Genomic DNA, 20,268 nt, shown 5'->3' with positions numbered 1-20,268 from the left:
GAGCAGAATTGCCATGGATGCGCTGGAGGGGTGCCTCATGAGTAAGAACACTTGTTACATTTGCAGACCCAGAATAATCTTTTTGGGTATGTTCGTGTGAATTTGGTGTTCAAGTATTTTATTGAGGGTTTTTTTTTTTTGGGTGTGTGTGTGTGTGTGTCTTAGTCATTGATTTATTGCAATAAAGAGACACTGTGACCAGTGCAACTCTTCATTACATTAATTGGAGGATTGCTTATAGTTTCAGAGAGTTAGTCTATGATCATGCACAGCATGGGCATGGTGGGAGCATGGCAGAACTCAGGATGCTCGAACAGTCGCTGAGAGCTATGTCGTGATTTGCAGGTTTCAGGGGGAGGGAGAAAGAAAACGAGAGAGAGAGAGAGAGAGAGAGAGAGAGAGAGAGAGAGAGAGAGAGAGAGAGAGAAAGGTAGATGTGCTCTTTTGGTTTTGGTTTTTAATATTGAATGGGGCTGGGAGCTGCCTCAGTAAAGGGTTTCCTGTGTAAGCCTCAGAACCTGAGTTTGGACTCCATCACTCAAGCGAGAGAGGAGGGGGAGGGGGAGGGGGAGAGGGAAGGAGGGAGGGAGGGGAGGGAGAGAGAGAAGATGAGAATATGAGAATATATGAGAGAACGAGAACACGAGAACTGGGCCTGGCATGGGCATTTGAAATCTCAAAGCCAGTGACACACTTCCTGTAACAAGGCCATATCTACTAGTCCTCAAATAGTTCCTTTGTGGTAACTGAGAATTCAAATATATGAACCTATGGGACCCATTCTTTTTAAACCATACAGCATCTATGGTCATGTTGTGTCCAATCTGTGATTTTAGATCTAGTATTGTTTGTTCTATGAACTTGGGTGCCCTTGACCTTAGTGTTTAGAATTGTAGTATCTTCATGGTGGATTTTCCCTTTATTAAGTATGAAATGCCCCCCCCCTTCTAAGTTTGGTTTGGAATTTATCATTTTGTTAGTTATTAGACTATCTAAACCTGCTGGTTTCTTTGTCCATTTATTTGGAACAATACATTTTTCTATACTTTCATCAGAAATGGTGTCTATGGTTGATGGTGAGGTGTATTCTTACAACAAGCAAACCAATCAATCCAGTTTTAGTCTGTTAGTCTGTGTCTTTTTGTTGGGGAACTGAGACATTTATTATTGGGAGTTTTGAGGGGGTTATTTTTGGTGAATGTTTATCAAGACCTGTTTTTGTTGTTGTTGTTGTTGTTGTTGTGTTGATTTCTTAGACTTCTTATGTTCAACTGTACTGGGAGTACTTATTCCCTGTACTCTCTTGGCTGTGTATAATTATCTCTTTAGACTGAACTATTCCTTCTAGTATCCTCTGCAGAGCTGATATCATGGGCATAAATTCTTAAATCATGAAATGTTTTTCTTCTTCAATTATGGTTGACAGTTTTGCTGCTTATAGTAGTCTGGGTTGGCATCTGTGGTCTTTCAGAGCTTTTTATCCAGGGCCTTCTTGGTTTCAAACTTTGCATTGAAATTTTTGGTAGGCCTGCCATTATATACAACTTGGACTTTTGCAGTTTCCAGTGCCCTTTCTTTGTTCCTGAGGAGTCTTTATGCTTCTCATCCCTTGATTTACAAAAGTTTTTCTATGATTTTGTGGAATAGGTTTATTCTCCTATACATATGGTTTGTATGTTTGGTGTTTTTATAGTGTTCAGAATGTTCTGTTTCTGTTTGTTTTTGTTGTTTTCTTTAGTTTGTTTTTTAGATGAAACATTTATTTCTTCTGGGGTTGGGTGAGGGGTTCTCCTTGCAGTTACAGATCAGGCTCCTGAATTCACAAATCAGCATCTTTATCTGTTACTCTTAACTTTATGGTGAAGAAGTGCAGTTAAAAATATATGTATATTTTTCTTACTAGAAAAATTAAGTAGTAGTATTGCTAGTGTCTTGTTTCAACTTCCTATAAGTCAATATTTACACTAAGCATATCTTATGTTGTCAAGATTCGGGAAAGAGAAGCAAGAAGGAAGAAAGAACGTTTAGAAAAAGAAGAATATGAAGCTAAATTAGAAGCTGAAATGAGGCTCTACAACCCCTGGGGGAAGGGCGGAGGTGGTGCTCCCCTCAGAGACGCCAAAGGAAATCTGATAAGTATGATGTGTTCATAAACTCGCTTTCAAATGAATTAGTTCCAACGTTTTAAGAGTGGAGAGTAGGAAGAGGCGGGAATCAGTCTGTGTAAGAAGGGCTTGTTTTATGGTTTAATGAAAAGATGCTGCCCTGATTATGAATATAATATATGTTAGAAAGCCTTTCCTCTGCACAGTAGTACACTTGCCATCCTCTGATGACAGTCCCCAACTGCAGAGAGTGATTCATGTCAGCTGGGGCCGTCCAGACCAGTGCTCAGAGTGTATTCTTATTATGTTTTTAATTGGCAGTAATAAATCTCGGATAGAATAGTTCTCAGGACTTTTCAGGAGGCCTTAAGCAGTATCATTCTGGGATAAGTTTGTAGTAAAGTGTGAATTCTTGAATTGTAAGATACTGCTTTAGAATTGTTTATCTGGGAGGAAATGCAGACATTGCCTCTGAGGTTTCTGTTTTTTAGTAGTAACGTTCAGTGTGTTTACTTCATGTTGTGGTCATCACTGAGACAGAGAAAGTGGAGTATCAAAGACAGTGGAACATTTTTTAATCATCTTCAAAGTAATCAGTCAGTACCTAAAAAGTATCAAGTTTTGTATGTGAGCTTTATATATTAGAGATCTCTTACTCCATTGAGATGTTTATGGAAGTGCTGTATGATGACAGTGGCCCACCCAGTGTGCTTATAGCTAAATGTAATCCTGCTGTTGGCTTGTGGGCTTTGGGCCTTGCTTCTTCTGTTTACTTTTGTTCTGATGGAGAAAAACTAAAGAATGAATCATCACCTCTCACTCTCTTACAGCTTTTAAAGGAAGAATACTTATTAATGAAGTAAGGCAGAACAAAATGTTTTAAAGTAAACACGTGTTTTAATTGTACCATAAAAAATGCAGTGTTCTTTATTCATTAGAATTCTGTATTTAAGTTATAAAAGGCAAGATATAAGATATAAGGCAAGATATTTAAATTATAAAAGGCAAGATACTGTAAAATGTAGGTGAATGGATAAGCTTATTTATCCTGTGTGTGTGTGTGGGGGGCGCTACTTAGCAGTACAAAGGAATGGATTGTTGATGCTCAACAATTTGGAAGAGTTAAAAGTTCTGCTAGGTAAAAGATCCATTCTGACAGTTACCTTTGTACATTTCCATTACATTACATTCTCAAAATAACAGAGACGAAGGAACCTTCCCGGGGACTGTAGGCTGGGAGTGTGAGCAATTAGAGATAGAGATGGGTCTGCTTTGGAGGTGGGGCTTTGCAGAGCTTAAGTGATTATAGTGGTGTGACTCGAGACTATGTAGCTTAAAATTTAACAACTACAGCAGTGGTTCTCAACCTTCATAACACTGTGACCCGTTAATACAGTTTCTCATGGTGTGGTGACCCCCAGCCATAAAATTATTTTGTTGCTACTTGATAATTATAATTTTGCTACTGTTATAAATCGTAATATAAATATCTGGGAGACAAGATATCTGGTATGAACCCCAGAGTGATCAAGACCCACAGGTTGAGAACTTCTGCTATTGAGGTAAAATTTGTATTTAATAAAGTTACTTTTTTTTTTTTTTTTTTTATTATTTTATTTATTTATTATATGTAAGTACACTGTAGCTGTCTTCAGACATTCCAGAAGAGGGAGTCAGATCTCGTTACAGATNTCTTCAGACATTCCAGAAGAGGGAGTCAGATCTCGTTACAGATGGTTGTGAGCCACCATGTGGTTGCTGGGATTTGAACTCAGGACCTTCGGAAGAGCAATCGGGTGATCTTATTCGCTGAGCCATCTCACCAGCCCAAAGTTACTTTTTTTTTAAAGATTTATTTATTTTATGTATGTGGGTACACTGTAGCTGAATGGATGGTTGAGAGCCTTCATGTGGTTGCTGGGAATTGAATTTTTAGGACCTCTGCTCGCTCTGGTCAATCCCGCGGGCTCCAGTTGTTCCTGCTCACTCTACTCTGTCCCTGATTCCTTTGGCCCAAAGATGTATTTATTATTATATGTAAGTATACTGTAGCTGACTTCAGATGCACCAGAAGAGGGCGTCAGATCTTACTATGGGTGGTTGTGAGCCACCATGTGGTTTCTGGGATTTGAACTTAGGACCTTCGGAAGAGCAGTCAGTGCTCTTACCTACTGAGCCATCTTGCCAGCCCAATAAAGTTACTCTTAAAATTTAGTGACAGCTATTGCTAAAATCATTTCTACCACACTCAAGATGTAGATCTTACTTCAGAACTGCTAACAGGACTGTCCCCTCTGTCCCCTTATGGACAGTCCTCTTACAGCCCTACAAGCCTGTGATCGGCCTCTTGGGTGCCTTTTAATTTTGTAATAGGCTTTCAGTGTAATGTTTGTGAGATTCCTTTTTTCTGTTAAGGAATGGCATTGCATTGTTTTGAGGTACTACCATTGTGTATCTGTTTGCCGTTGATAGACACTTGAGTTATTTCCAGTTTGATGTCATTAAGAATAGAATTGCTGTAAATGGTTTTCAACCTATGTGCCATGAACACTTTGGGGAGCCTAAGACTGTCAAAAAACAGATATTTACATTACAGTTCACAACTGTAGCAAAATTACTGTTATGAATGAAAATAATTTTATGGTCGGGATCACCACAACATGAGGAAATATATTAGAGGGTTGCAGCGTTAAGAAGGGTCAGAACCACTAATCAAAGTGCCCATGTGAGTGTGCTTTTATGTCTCTTGGGTAAATGTGTATAGTTGAATAGGGTCAGTTGGTTGTATAGTGTTTTACTTGCTTGTTTGTTGGTGTTTTTATCTTCGTTAGTTTGTTTTCCAAACTGTGCCTTTTTTCATTCTCACTAGAAAAGCAGAACATTTCTGATTGCTCTGAACACTCATCAGCACTTGACTTTGTAGCAGCTATTCATGGAATATATAGCTATTTCAGTTTCTATAAAACCTTTATTGTGAAATAACTTTAATACACAGAAGAGTTGCAAAGATACAGCAAGAGTAACTTTCAGTGTGTTTCCTTTGCCATTGACATTTATGCAATCATGGCACAAGTATAAAAGCTACAAATAACAGTAATACTGTGTATATAATTAATGAAATTATAGATAGTATCTAGACTTTGCCATGTCCTCCTACTGTCTTCTTCCTATTTCAAATGCTATAATACTTTTAGTTGCCTGTCTTGGTTATTGAATTTATTTATTAATTTTTTTTATTGCTGTATATGTGTGCTTAATGTATAAGTGTGTCATGCCAGAGGTCAAACAACTTTGAGAGGTCAGAGGGCAACTTTGGGAGTCAGTCCTCTCCTTCCATCATGGAATCTGATAGGGAATCCAGCTCAGGTGGAAGGCTTGTAGAGCACTTGCTTTTACCTGGTGACCCTCTTATGGGCCTGCCATGTGTTTAACCTGCTGTCTGACAGTTGTCTTTGTAGTTGCTTATTTAAATCTGTGTATGTGTTTGTAAGCTTTTATGCATGTTCTGTACCACTCAGTACATCCATCCAAAGTGAACAACGAAATGGATTTTATTATTCAGAGTTATACCAAAAAGCAGTTCATTTTAGAACACTTTCCACATTGAATTACATTGGTACCACAGTGAATAGCAGTTAAATACCAGTTAGCACTACATGTCTGACTTCATGGTTACATCATATACTTCACTAATTCTGTAGTAAGTCTTGACATTTAGATGCTGGAGCCCTTTTCTTCTTTTCTTTTCTTTTCTTTTCTTTTCTTTTCTTTTCTTTTCTTTTCTTTTCTTTCTTTCTTTCTTTCTTTTTTTTTTTTTTTTTTTTTTTGAGACATGGCTTCTCTGTGTAGTTCTGGATGTCCTTGAGTTGTAGTCCACTGTGCCAGCTTCCCAGGTGCCGGAATTATGGGTGTATGTCATGACCTCTCCTTGACCTTCCAGCTTTGTTGGTTTTCATTTTCAAGATTGCTTTGGCAATCTAGCTTATTTTACTATTAGTCAGTTTTATCCAAAATGGTGCAATTCTCTTTAGAATTGTACTGACCTCAAAGGTAACTTTGGTGTGGGCAACATCTTAGCAATATTGAATCTTCTAATGCACTGGTGTATACTGCCTATCCACTAGTGCCTTTAGTTAATTTCTCTTATCAGTATTTTATACTTTTATAAATCATATTTTATACAGATTTTGCCAATTGTGTAACTAAGTTTTTAATGTTTTGATGCTATTAAGATGGCATTTTGAAAATTACCTTTTCATTTGTATAGTGTGTGTGTGCACACGTGTGTGTGTTCAGATGCACCTGTGTGTTGAGGAGAAGTTGTTATTGGGGATTTTCCATAATTATTCTCCACATTGTCACTGAGGCAAGATCCCCCAGTTGAAGCCAGAGCTCGCCAGTATGGCTAGTATAGACAGTCAGCTTTCTCCAGTAGCCCTTTGTTTCTACAACTTGTTCGTGCTGAAACTAGAGCCAGGTCTCCATTGCCTACCAGCATTTCTGTGTGTGCTAAGGTCAGAGCTCGAGGCCTCCCAACTGCTCCTGGCTTGGCAAGTGGCTTAGTCCCTCAGCTCTTTTCCTTTTCCTTGGTATATTTGTATAAAGAATGAGTTTGGTTGTGGCATTCACTAACATGCACATTATGTACTTGGATCATCTTGAACTCCCCTCCTCAGCCTCCTTACCTACCTGATGTAGTGAGTGTGTGTGGGCATAGGTCAGAGGACAGTTTATGGAAATTGATTTCTCTTTACTATGTAGGTCCTGGGTAATGAAATGAGGCTTGCTGCCCCCATTTCTACTTTTTGCTTTTAAAAAGTGTGTGTGTGTGTGTGTGTGTGTGTGTGTGTGTGTGTGTGTGTGTGTAAAACTCCTCGTCCATTCCCAGGGAGGTCAGAAGAGGTACTTGTGAGCTGCCAGTTTGGGTACTGGGGTACAAACTCTACAGTTCTGATAGACTGGTACAAGTTTTTAACTGTTCAGCCATCTCCCCATTTCCTCCCCCCCTCCCTCCTTCCCTCCTTCCCTCCTTCCCTCGTCCCCTACCTCTCTCCCTCTCCCTCCCTCCTTCTCCTTCCACCTCTTTCTCTCTCCCTCCCCTCCCCTCCCTCTGTCTAACCATCTGTCTGTGCATCTGTCTGTCTGTCTGTCGAGACAGTGTTTCTCTGTGTAACAATTCTAGCTATCCTGGACTCACTTATGTAGACCAGGAGGCCTCTGCCTCCACTTCCCGAGTACTGGGATAAAAGGAGTGCATTACCATGCCTGGCCTTCCTCTTTTTTTCTTTTTCAGTATTTCTGTATAAAAGAGAGAGTATGTGGGCACGCATGTATTATGTTGCATATGCAGACGTCCGAGAATACCTTTCTGAGGTGGATCTCACTGTGTAGCTATGCAGATACCAGGATAGCTGGCTTCCACAAGCTTCTGAGCCTCCTGGCACTCTTCCTGTGTTTTGCTGTAGGAGAGCTGGGATTACAGATAGGAGCCACCACACCACATCCACATGTGTTTTTTATGGGTGTGTTCCAGCAATTAGACTCAGGTTGTCAGTTTTTCGTGACAGTCACCTTTATCTCGATGGCCCCCTTCTCTAATTACTATTCTTTCCTACTCATGTTTATCTTTGAAGCTCATATCTGTTTTCTAAGCTCAAAATGTCCTAAGTGTAATATGATGTAAACTGTCATACTGAGCATTGTTTTCCTGTGTATGTTCACATGTTATTTGGACTATTCTATGTGGTATATTAAACTTGTGACATTTAAAAGGCATCCTTGAGTGTAATAGTTTTCCTGATAAATAATTTTATATCTCTGTTTAAGTTTACTTTTATTGTTGTTATCCCAGTGTTTTGGGAGGGGTAGGTAGATATGGATGGTTATGTATGTGTGTGTGTATCTGTGTGTGTATGTATGTATGTGTGTGTGTGTGTATACACACATACTTTAAAAAAGATTTATTTTTATGTACATTGATGTTTTGCCTGCATGAATGTGCAGTGGTACCAGATCCTTTGGAACTGGAGTTACTGACAGTTGTGACTTGCCATGTGGATGCTGGGAATTAAACTTGGGTCCTCTGGAGGGGCAGCAAGTGAGTGGTCTTAACCACTGAGTCATCTCTCCAGCCCCTGTTTATGTAATTTTAAAACTTGAATTCTGTATAGGTCTGTTTCTGAGATTAGTGGCTTGACCTAGTTTGCACATGCTAGACAAACACTACTAACTGAGCTAGGCATTATATAATTAATAGACACAGCAAGTCTATTGCTAGGTAATAAACCATCTCAAAGGTAATGTTTTAAAAATAAGAACTACATATGACTTTGTGGTTCTTAAGTGATTTTTGAGTGGCTTTCCTGGTTGTTTGTGTATGATGCTTTAGCCCGGGATTGTTGTCCCCCATGGCTTCCATGTACAGCTAAGGAGGTTTCAGTTTCTTATCTTCAGATCGCTCCATAGCATCCCCCCCCCCCATGCCATTGTGGTAGGCTTTTCCTTCAATGAGTCCAGTGGTCAGAGAAAATGCAGCTCCTGTCTTTTGTGAATCAACCCCAGAAGTCTGGGATCAGCCCCTGCAGTCCTTCGCTGGCATAAGTTGATAAGGAGACTGTAGTAAGGAAGAGACCTGAGTTCCACATTGTGAGGAAGGATTGCTACGTAAAGAATTTCTGGATACATTTTAACACTCTATATATAAACATGCTTTTTTGTTAGTTGTTTTTAGGAGAGCTGATGGTTTATTCTGACTTGAATTTCACTAAGTTTGTTTTATACTAAAGAGATTCTGATTTCTGAATTGACAGTGGTTATGTTAATATGTCTTTTGATCAAATGTCAACCATTTATGTGTCCTTAACGTCTGTCCTAGTTTTGAGTTGATTTCATAGTTTCTTTGTAGTTTTCAGTGAGGTTGCTTCAGAGCTGCAGCGATCATCCAGCCATTGCCAGCCTTTTCTTGCTTTTCCTGCTGTTTTCCTATTTAAAAATGTATTGTTAAGAGTAATTATAGAAATGTGTTTATTGAAATAAATGGATTATTTTTCCCTCTCAGCTGATTTGAATAGGATGCACAGACAGAATATAGATGCCTACCATAACCCAGATGCAAGAACATATGAAGACAAAAGGGCTGTTGTATCTATAGACCAAAACTTAGCCACTTCAAATGCTGAGAACCTAGAAGATTCTGCAAATAAAAACTCAGGTTTTTAATCATATTCTATATTTAAAAACAACTAATTTCCAATGCTGTTCAGTAACATTTCATTTCTGTTCTTTGATAAACTTCTTACTGAGACTTTGGTTACATTAGGGAGCATAAGATATTTTCTTTCCAAAGAGAATAGGGAAAGGTTGTTTCTAATATGGCATGTTTCTTCTCCACTCTGTAGTTTGCTCTGCCTGTGTAGTTGCTGTTTATGTTCTTCTTTTGATACTTGAGGGGTCTTTCTTTGCACATATATACAGCACTGACTGCATCAGTGAGAAAGTATTTGGCCTGTTATCATAAATTATACAATAAATTAGTTTTTTGTTTACGTGATCACTTGCCCTCCACATTGTACAGAAAAAGAAGTAACTAGACATTTCGCGTCAGGTCACATCTGTGTGGATGAGTGAAGCTGCCAGACATTAAGCAGTGTCCTCAAAGTTGCTGAAATTACTCAGTATCTTACCACATATGTGCGAGTGTATTCTATACATTTTAAAATCAGAGCACATGTAGAGAATATACATTTTGTACTATTTGGTGCTGATAAAGGACTTTACTATAGAATTCTGCTTTTGCTCATTTGCAGTTTTATTGTTATTTTGCGTCTGCTTTTACATTTTCCTAGAAGGGCTGCGCTGGTGACCTCAGTGGTCCCTTCAGGCCGGCACTTTGGAGACAGTGGTCTGTCCATTGTCCCTACCTTGCTGGGAGAATGGCTCCGCTGGGACCCGCTGGGACCCACAGTAGACTTTTACTATTTGCTTCTTACTTCAAGTTTTGGAACTAAAATTGGATCCTTTGATTTTGACAATTATTAATTTCTTAATCTGAAAGAGTTCAGTATATAGTAGGAACAACAAATACTTTTTCATGAGAATTGCTGCTCTTTATTGCTGCTCTCTTGTCTGCTGCTTCTGAGAGCTCTGTGCTGTGGCTCTCTGTCCCTGCATACAGAGTAGTGTTTGCTGTTCTAAAGACGATTGAGTATTTCCTCTTTCTTGGGCATTTATACAGACACTGGGGAATAGACAATTACCGAGACACCCTTCCCAAGAGAATAAGCCTGATTGAGCGTGCCCAGCACATTTGACCTGTCTAGTTTTTCTGTAGTACACCAGGCTTTCTTCTGGTAGGTGCTAATGATAACTTTAAAAATATCTTAAAATGTCAGTATCCTCATTTTATATGAATGGAAATTTTCTAGACTTTCATTCCCTAGCCATTAACTAAACTAAATTTTGTCAGTATAAGAAACTATCCAAGGCCACCTAATTTGTGCTGTGCCATATATATGTGTATGAGTACTGAGAGGCCAAACCTACTCTTGGGACCGGACTCCATCTTAAAAGAGAAAAAGCCTGAGAACTTGACCGGCAACTGAACCCAAGCTACACCCAAGTTCCAGGTCCATACTCCTGAGTTACTGCCAGCTGCTTCCTAGCAACTGTCAATCAAAGATCAGTCTGATTGTCTCAGATGTACTTTCAGAGCATTTGTGATTGTTCATGGTTTTGCTTCAGAGCACCCACCTGTTGGCTTATGTTAGTCATACAACTAGATACTTGCCAGGCTAAAACCTCCTCACTTGCTCGCCATTTTCTATAAAGCCTTGTTCTGTTGAGCGCTGGGGGCTCCCATTCTGCTGCCTCAGAGATAGTGGTGTGGCCCAGCTCATGCTTAGAGACCCTAGTGCAATTGCATCGGAATCTGCTCCTTGGTGGTCTTTTGGGGTTTATGAACACTTCCTGGCACAACATATTTATGTGTGTGTATGAGTGTGTACACATACGTGTGCATGTATATACATGTACACGTGCTGTTTAATATTTTTAAAAGGCTTTGGGAAACTTGGATATATTTCAAAGTTTTCCTAATTTATGCTTTTAAGCTTCATCCTCATTCGATGTCTTAATTTGGCTTCTTTTTTCTTTTGTTATTTTTAGACAGTGTTTTACACTATGTAGTCCTGGTTGGTCTGGAACTCACTATGTCACTTGGCTAGTCTTAAACTCATAGAGACCTCCCAGCCTCTGCCTCCCCAGTGCTAGGATTGAAGGTGTGGGCCACAGCTCTCAGTCTCAGTAGGTCCTCGTAAGCCTCCCCCCCACCCTCTTTTGGTTAAGAACTGAGATAGGTTCTCACTGTGAGGCTGGGACTACAGGTGTGTACCACCCTACCTGGCTCATGCTGTTTTTTGTTTTGTTTTTTTTACTTTATGGCTCCTAAGTGAACTGCTATGAAATCTAATACTAGTTTGGCTTCAGTTTTTGTGTGGTTACTAAGGTACCTAGTCACATGTCTATTTTCTTTTTTTTTTTTTTTTTTTAGATTCATTTATTTATTATATGTAAGTACACTGTAGCTGTCTTCAGACACTCCAGGAGAGGGCGTCAGATCTTGTTACAGATGGTGGTGAGCCATCATGTGGTTGCTGGGATTTGAACTCAGGACCTTCGGAAGAGCAGTCAGGTGCTCTTACCCGCTGAGCCATCTCACCAGCCCACATGTCTATTTTCTAATAGTACTAGTTCCCTGCAGCTGTGAGAAAAGTTCTCCCCTCAAAAGGATTTATTTCATCTATATTTCTTTCCTTTAGTTACAAAAATTCAAATTCTGAGGGAAATTAAGGTAAAGATAGTACTCAGTGTTGTACTCTTGTGTTTTCTACAGTACCCGAGATTTAAGAGAACCTCCATAGGCTCGGTTTACATTTAGTAGAACAGGTTTCTAGGGGGAAAAGTTCTCATAATTTTCAAGTCTTGATGTGACTTTCCATGAACTCAGTCAACTAAACATTAATGAATTTAAATACAAAGGCAGAGCAGAGCTGAACTACTAAATGTTGTCCTATAAGAGATGTAAGTGGGTAAGTGTTGTCCTATGAGATGACCCAAGCAGGGATCAGATGTTGTAAGTTGATAGTAGTAAGACTGAGTCAGCAGCTGGGGGTGGGGATGCATGTCCCTTAGGTGGAGGCAGGAAGATTGCTGCAGATTAAGGCTAGCTTAGTCTACAAAGTGATTTCAGAGCAGCCATGGACACATAACATAGTAAGACCCCTGTTTCAGCAAACTAAACCAACCATCCAATCAAACAACAAAAGCAATAAATCAATAATTTAAGAATCATATAAAAATTTATGTGAGATTTAAATTGTCATCTTTTGGTTTTCTTTCTGCATTCAAAGAGATGTCTAGGGGATGATTGTTCTTCAAATAGCTTTTCTGAAACAATGTTTTCCCTTTGAGACTATATAATGCTATTTATAAGGAGCATGCACTACAGCAAACTGCTACATGTATATCCCTTTAAAAAGTACTCTGTGTGTGCTACAGATAGAACCCAAAGCTTTGTGCCTGCCAGTAAAGCACTAATTTCAGCAGTTTTAAGAGTCAATCCTATTATTATTATTATTATTATTATTATTATTATTATTATTAGTTTTTTTCCTCATGTTTTTCCCCTCCTTCAATTCTGAGAATTGAATCCAAGGCCTTCCAGTGCTAATAAGCACACGCCCTACCACTGAGCTGTAGGAGAGGATATTCATGTACATTTTCCCATCATGACCAATACTGTGCAGCCTGTGCAGTGAGGCCATGTTCAGGCTTGCAGATTCTGTTGGCGTCTTACGCTGCTCTGGACAGGACTTCCAGCCCTCCTGTCTTCTGACAGCTTTCTCTTGCTGCCCTCTGTGTCCCTTCACACTCTTATCTCACCTTCTGTTTTCGCCTTAACTTCACGACTGCTGTATGTAATACTTCTTTTCATAATGTGGGTTTATTAGTTGATTGTTCTTTTCCTAACTGCGTGTTTTTGCAAATTGTCTTTTGAAGGTCCTTTGCAAACACAAAGCTCTCCTTTTGCCCGGGGAAACACATTTGGTGAGCCGCTCAGCGAGCTTCAGATTAAACAGCAAGAATTATACAAGAATTTTCTTCGTTTTCAGGTGAAGCCTTGTTTGGTTGTAGTTCCAACTCTTAATGAATATAATAATAAACTAAACTTGCAAGAATTTTATTCATTGTGCACTAATTTCTAAAATGCTATGCAGTTAACCAAAATGTTTAGTTTCTATCAGGTACAGGTAATGCTAAAATCACATTGTTCAGTCAAATCAGAATTTTTTGTAAACTTCATTAGAACATCAATAGTTGGTAAAGCAATGAATGCTGAGATTTCTAAAATCCACTTCAGAGATATAGGGTGAATCTTTGTATATGCTTGTTAGGGAAGAAAATTAAGCCCCATCTCTCCTAGCAGATGTGATATCGTTGGCTCAGTACAGATAATAATAAACAGAAGTTACATTTCAGCTGAGTTTGGTGGAACAGGCATGTAATTTCAGCGCTGACTAATAAGCAGGAGGATGGAGAATTCAAGGCCAGTCAGGGTCTCAGGAAGCAAGACATTTACATATAATATAATGACATTTTGCAGTTAAATGGCCCTTTTTGTATTAAGCAGGTAGCATTACAGTAGTGAAATATTCAAACTATTCCCAAAGAAGGTACTTAAGCATCTAGTGCTTATTAAGCCATGAGCTTAGGGAATCCACAGTATTGGCTTCGCACTGAGAAGAAGATGGAGTCAGATGACTGCGATGTCTGCTCAGAAGGGACTCGGGTTTCTTGCTCTCCCTCCCTTCTCTCTACACGTACACACGTACATCTCAGTGTGGCCTGAAAACAGTTTTTCCTTTTGTATAAATTTTTTTACTGGGGGACTGGGTAGACCAGAGCATGGGTGCCTTATCAGAGCAATCAGTGTCTGTAGGGAAATATCTTACAGAGAATGTAACAGATGAAAGCCCCACAGATGTCAGACACTCTCAGGTCAGCAGCTTGAGTGTGGTGCAGAAGTCAGCAGTGGTAATTCTGTTACCATGATAACGGCAACTCAAAATGTAAGTTATTTTCTAAGTTTATTTAACATATCTACCATGGGGTAAGGTACAATCCGATGTTTTTAAATCACTTTATTGTTCACAAAATACTTTTACATGTGTAGGATGTTGTCTTAGTCAGGGCTTCTATTCCTGCACAAACATCATGACCGAGTAGCAAGTTGGGGAGGAAAGGGTTTATTCAGCTTACACTTTCCACATTGCTGTTGATCACCAAAGGATGCAGGACTGGAACTGAAGCAGGTCAGAAAGCAGGAGCTGATGCAGAGGCCACGGAGGGATGTTCTTTACTGGCTTGCCTCCCCTGGCTTGCTCAGCCTGCAAGCACAGTCTTGAATGTCAGGCTACACATTAGCTGTCATGATAAGTATCAGGAGAAGCTGTAGTTGATAACTCACAGTTCATGTAGGAAGATTCAAGTTCTCATTACATAGAACACTGTCAACATGCAGCCTTAAAGCTACAGGAATTCAATGGCATAAAAATACCTTCTGTAGTAAAAATGTAAAACCCAGCATGACACAGTCTCATAACTTCCTGTTCCTTTTCCTCATACACACTTCCTAGACGATCCCTGCATCAACATGGCTGCTTAAGCAACACCCAAACAAGAATAGCAGCAGTAGACATATTGACACAGAAGGGCAAAATATCAAGGGGCCTCAGCCCTAGGCAACTAAGGGGTGTTGAGAACAGGAGAAATTAGCTTCCTTAGGGAAGAGCATGCCAGCTGCTTATCCAATCCCAAGTGCTCAGCCCTAAAAATCATACACATACAAGCAGCATTATATGGACTGAGTACGATTGTGTCTCTGTGTGTGTGTGTGTGTGTGTGTGTGTGTGTGTGTGTGTGTACATATATAATATATATCATCAATTTGAGAGAATAGGGGGTGGGAGGGAGGAAAGAGAAAATCATGTAATTTCATTTTAATTAAAAAAATAAACATTTGAACAAAAGATCTATAGAGAATGTTAATAATTATAATCTAAATAATTATAATCTATAAGGATAGCCTTAAACTGATCATAAGTATCCAATAGCAATGGGCCTGGTGGTGTACATCTGTAATCCTAGCACTTGAAACGCTGAGGCCAGAGGATCACCCTAAGTTTGAGACCATCCTGGGGTTACTTAGGGACTTCAAGGGCAACTTCAGAGTGAAACTTTGTTTCAGAACAATAGAAGATTAATACATTTGTTTGTTTGTTTATTTATTTATTTATTTATTTATTTATTTTTGTGCTGTTTCCTATGGCTGCCTCCTGTCCATACGCTGTGCTTCAGAATATTCTCTCACTGTGTTCTCAGTAGGGCTCAGGATTAGTGGAGACAAGTGTAATTCTGGCACCCTCTGGTTCTTGGTTCATCCTCTGTACACACCTGGGAGGGAGCCAGACCTGTGTGTTCTGAGTGCAGGCCTGCTCCTGAGCTGCCTCCCAACACTTGGGATTTTATTTCCTGTTTACCTGCCAGTGAGCAGAAAAGCTCTGTGAGGAAATGACTCCTTGTAAAGAGGCTAACACACTCAGTTAACTACTATGTGGGGACTCTCTTCACGGTCAAGCATATTGGCACGCAGTAGGAATCATCGTAGAATAATCTCACCGAGATATTCTCAGCACCTCTGTGCAGGACAAGTGAGTGTGCTCCTTACATCTTCTCACTAGTCCTTGAACACTTAATAACTCTTACTCTGTGAGAGAATTGAGTTCAAGTCCATTTCTCAGGTTCACACAATACATATTAAGCAGGCATGAATTTGACTAGTAGCTTTTAACAGTAGCCTTTGTCCTTTCAAGTAAAATACAGGATAACCCAAAAATCGAGAACTTGGCAAATAGAAGGCATCCGAGAGAAAGTGATGTTCTAACTCCTCAGTAGGGGAGCAGGATAATCACTAAGTCCAATCCTTTAGATTGAGGAAAAGAGACAAAGAGAAGAAGCAGAGCGCGAGAAGCTGAGAGTTGCTGAAGAGAAGGAAGAGAAGCGGCTCGCGGAGCAGAGGGCAAGGATTCAGCAAGAGTATGAGGAGGAGCAGGAGCGGAGGAGGGAGAAGGAGGAGGAGGTGTGTCCGTTTCTCCAGCCAAAGTGAAAGATTTTTGTTGACTTGAGAAGATGCGCGGTAGTGTATGCGATAACTGATATCTTGAAATCCATTTTTTAAAGTGCCCTATTGTTGTCTGCATTGTGTTTTAATTTAAGAAAGACAAATTGTTTTTAACTCTAGGCTAATAAAAGATATCTACTATTTTATTAAATAGATAGTATCTTCATTTTTGTAGAACACCGTATTTTTTTATATATTCAACTTCTTTTAGACAAAGTAACATATTTTTAAATGTACTGCAAATGCATGCAAGAAGTGTGTCTTTTTTAAATTTTAAAGCAAAGGTTGAAAAATGAAGAACTTATTCGGTTAGCTGAAGAGAGGCGAAAGGAAGCAGAAAGAAAAAAGAAAGAAGAGGAAGAAAAACATAACTTGCAACTTCAGCATTACTATGAGAGAGAAAATATTACTGGAGAGGAAACAAAGGTATGTCTTGGACTGTTGGGAGTAGTTAGAGAAAGGGAGAAAGGAGGGCTTCACCTGAGTATGGGCACTGTCTTGTTCCTGTGGTCCCATGTTCAGCTGTGCTTCCTGAGATATAGTCTGTAGACCAGAGCCATGTGGACTGTGGCCTCACAGCAGCTTGCCAGAGTGACTGACTGACAAGTATACCAGCAAGTGATTCGCTTTTTATGTATTATCTTGTAAATGAGATGTAATCCACAAAAAGACTGCTTTTGGAGTCACTGTTTCTGGTGCACAGGGTTGGCATTAAGAGTTGAGTACATGAATCAGGAGTTGCCATTATTAGACAGGACTTCCATCTCCAGAAACCTAATTTGATCTTAGACACCTGAAAGAATTTGTTTTATAAAGAGTATTTTAATAAAAACAAAAGTAATCTGACCTTCTTAAATAGTTGTGACTATTGAGTATAGAACATATGTGTGTATGTATATATACATATATATGTTCAGAAAGAATGTTTTTTTTTTTTTTTCAGCACTTGAGACAGCCTTCTCCTGTAGTTCCTGCTCTTCAGAACAAAATTGCAAGCAAACTCCAAAGACCTCCTTCAGTCGACACCATCATAAGTTCCTTCATTCATGTATATACTTTTTTCTCAGGGTTAATCTTGAGTTATTTGGGATGGGTACTTTATGAGGGTTTCATTAATTTGCACGTTGCTAGAGTTGTGACTGATAGCACTTGGTGTCCTAAAGCTCAATTCTTAAGGAAGCCACAGTCTGTTAAAGCAAATGGCATTGGTTTGTCACAGCTCCACAAGAACACCAGTTTGTTGTTCTTGTCATTGTTGTCATGTATTTGTTTTGAGTCATGGTCTCATTCTGTAGCCTTGGTTGTTCAGGAATTTGTTATATAGACTAAGCTGGCCTCCAGCCCACAGACATCTGCTCAACTCTGCCTTCCATATGCTGGGATTAAAGTTCACCACTTTGCCTGGCTAAGAAAGTCTTGGAAAAAGTATGTTCTAACTAGCTGTAGTTGTACTTGTGGATTCTCTTATGTTTAGATGATTCTACAGTTATGAAAGAAAGCTAGGAAGGTTGGACTTTGAGTATCTGCAAACTCAAAGGTGGGGCAAGCCAGCTAAAGAACCTGTGGTGTGGTTTGGCCTGGCCTGATAATGCCTTTGTGTAAAGGCAGCTGGGAATGGAGATGCTATGCTGTGCTGGGGTGGAGAGTCTTGTGCACTTTGACTTTCCTCCATGGGTTTGTGGATTGCACAGATGTGTACTACCAGAATAAGTGTAGAGGTGAACCAGGAACATTTTCTTGACTTCTACTTGTGACAGTCTGATTCATTGGTTGAAAATGCATGGGGATCCTTGTGATGTTCAAGGAGAAGAGTGTGGGCACTTGAGCTCGAGTAATGCTCTCTGGGCAGGGAAGACTAAGCACCGACAAGACGCTTCCGTGGGAGTCCCGACGTGAGGTTAAGGGCTTAGGCTGGCAAGAGAGCAGGGATGCTTCTCAGGTTTCTGGTGATGGTTATACAGAGTTGGAGTTTGAAAACTGAATTGTGGCCGAGGAAGACATTTTGGATTGAATTTGTAGCTTGATGCTTACTAAATTAATGTGATTGTACAGGGTATGTATATAGAGGAGTAAAAAAGGGCTGAGGAGCCCAGAGAGATGGCTTAAGTGCTTAAGAGCACTGGCTCTTCTTCCAGAGGTCCTGAGTTCAATTCCCAGCAACCTCATGGTGACTCACAGCCATCTGTAATGGGATCCAATGCCCTCCCCTGGTGTGTCTGAGGAGAACCACAATGTACTCATATACATAAAATAAGTAAATCTTTAAGTTTGAGGAAATGACCAGTGTGTGAGCAACAGAGGGGAGCTGCAGACAGAAAGTGTCAGCTGTGCTAGTCGTTACTCACCAAGGACATTCAGATTGGAATCGACCACTGAGTATGTGACTTAGGGACACTTGAAAGGACCAGAATCGGCACAAGACACCCCAAGACCAAGTTCTTAAGCACAAAGGAGAGTCATTTTCCTCAGAGGGACAAAGAGCAGGGAATAAGAGACAGAGACAGAAGAGAGAGGATGAAGAAGAGGGGGGAGGTAACAAGGGAGAGGGGGAAAGGGTTATTTCTTCCAGAGTGGGAGATGAGGGTCTGCCTCAGGATAGAAGAGTCAGAAGTGGCCCATAGGCAAATAGCAGTTTATAAAGGTAAAAGGGAAAACCTGTGTTAGGGTGAGGTGTTTAATTATAATTGGGCATGTTAATTAGGTGAGTGAAAGGGGGCTTTTAATTGCTGGACTTCAATACTTTGATAGCTGGACCTTGGTAGTTAGCCTCAGGAGGGGAAGTGGCCAAATAAGGGAACAGACCTTGGTGGCTAGCTTTAGGAATGCAATCTAGTGATTTTTAGCAAGTCAGAGGGAATGGGGGAGAAGGATAAGGCCCACCAGAGCCATGTTTGCAATGCCTGGGGTGGCTAGAGTCCCTCCTATCACTTAATTGGGTAAGGGTAGTCCCACTGAAGCAATGGGTGCAGAGACTGGGAATAAGGAAGTAGACCCCAGAAATATGCCTTTATTATTCTTTTCTCAAGAGAACAGTGAGTACACTTAACTGCTGAGCCATCTCTCCAACCCTGTGAAGCCTAGTTGTGAAGGGAAGATGCTGATGAACAGTTCCTGGTGAAGAAGGGCGGAGGGAGCTTTGTGCATGGGCTGCGAGGGTTATACTTAGAAGAGTAAAAGTCAGTGTAGTGGAGATGGGAGACACTTAACAGGTACAGCAGACACACAGGGATCAGCATTGGTCAGAGGCAAGGAGCCTTCCATATGGTTTACAGTGTAGAGGCTGCTTTCCATTTATACTTAGGGATAGGGACGACACCCTGACTGTGCCTGTCCTGTTGGCCACAGGAAAGCTCCATGTCCCGGGCACAGTCTCCTCCAGTGCCTGCAAGGAAGAACCAACTCCGTGCAGAAGGTGGGTCGAACTTCTATAAATGAGAGTCTATTTACAATAATTACAGAGTGTTAAAAAGTTGCAAAATGATGGGCAAAGTGCTGTGCCCCATGCCCCAAACCCTCACGTCTTGCATTAGTGGCAGTGAGCCCCCTGCACACAGACTTTGAGCAGCTTTTCACAGTTCACTTGCACTCTTGCTTTTGTGTTCACACAGCGCACTGTGTGATTGATTGTACAGCCACCAGGGCATCAGCCTTGAAAGTGCAGACCATTCCTGTTACGCCCTTTACAGTTGCCCTCTGTAGACCCAGCAGCATCTCCCTAACTCAGGCTGTGGGTCTTCGTGATGCGCTTTAGGATGTGTACGTGTGTAAACACACATAAGTATCATCCATAGAAGTTTCTCTGAGCATTTTAGCTTTATGAAAAGCCAGATTGTGTTTGGTAATTAATCTATTGTCCTTCCTTCCTTCCTTCCTTCCTTCCTTCCTTCCTTCCTTCCTTCCTTCCTTCCTTCCTTCCTTCCTTCCTTC

The 20,268-nt window shown here is 40.3% G+C and overlaps 1 protein-coding gene across 9 annotated transcripts in view; it reads left to right on the top strand.

The window, feature by feature from the left end:
• Cspp1 (centrosome and spindle pole associated protein 1) overlaps positions 1 to 20,268 on the top strand; it is an 88,943-nt gene that overhangs the window by 55,391 nt on the left and 13,284 nt on the right. For 5 of the 9 annotated variants that reach the window (XM_029533240.1, XM_029533234.1, XM_029533238.1 and 2 more), the window contains 7 exons: positions 1,989 to 2,136; positions 9,163 to 9,315; positions 13,161 to 13,273; positions 16,150 to 16,299; positions 16,621 to 16,767; positions 17,285 to 17,389; positions 19,687 to 19,753. In XM_029533240.1, the coding sequence (XP_029389100.1) occupies positions 1,989 to 2,136; positions 9,163 to 9,315; positions 13,161 to 13,273; positions 16,150 to 16,299; positions 16,621 to 16,767; positions 17,285 to 17,389; positions 19,687 to 19,753 (883 nt within the window). The remainder of the gene's footprint in view (positions 1 to 1,988; positions 2,137 to 9,162; positions 9,316 to 13,160; positions 13,274 to 16,149; positions 16,300 to 16,620; positions 16,768 to 17,284; positions 17,390 to 19,686; positions 19,754 to 20,268) is intronic. The other 4 variants (XM_021222073.2, XM_029533236.1, XM_029533237.1 and 1 more) reach the window with 1 other exon arrangement.

Source organism: Mus pahari, chromosome 22 (genome assembly GCF_900095145.1).
Source record: "Mus pahari chromosome 22, PAHARI_EIJ_v1.1, whole genome shotgun sequence".
Taxonomy (NCBI): domain Eukaryota; kingdom Metazoa; phylum Chordata; class Mammalia; order Rodentia; family Muridae; genus Mus; species Mus pahari.
The sequence above is the reverse complement of the archived record's forward strand: the minus strand, read 5'-3'. Positions and strand labels throughout refer to the sequence as shown.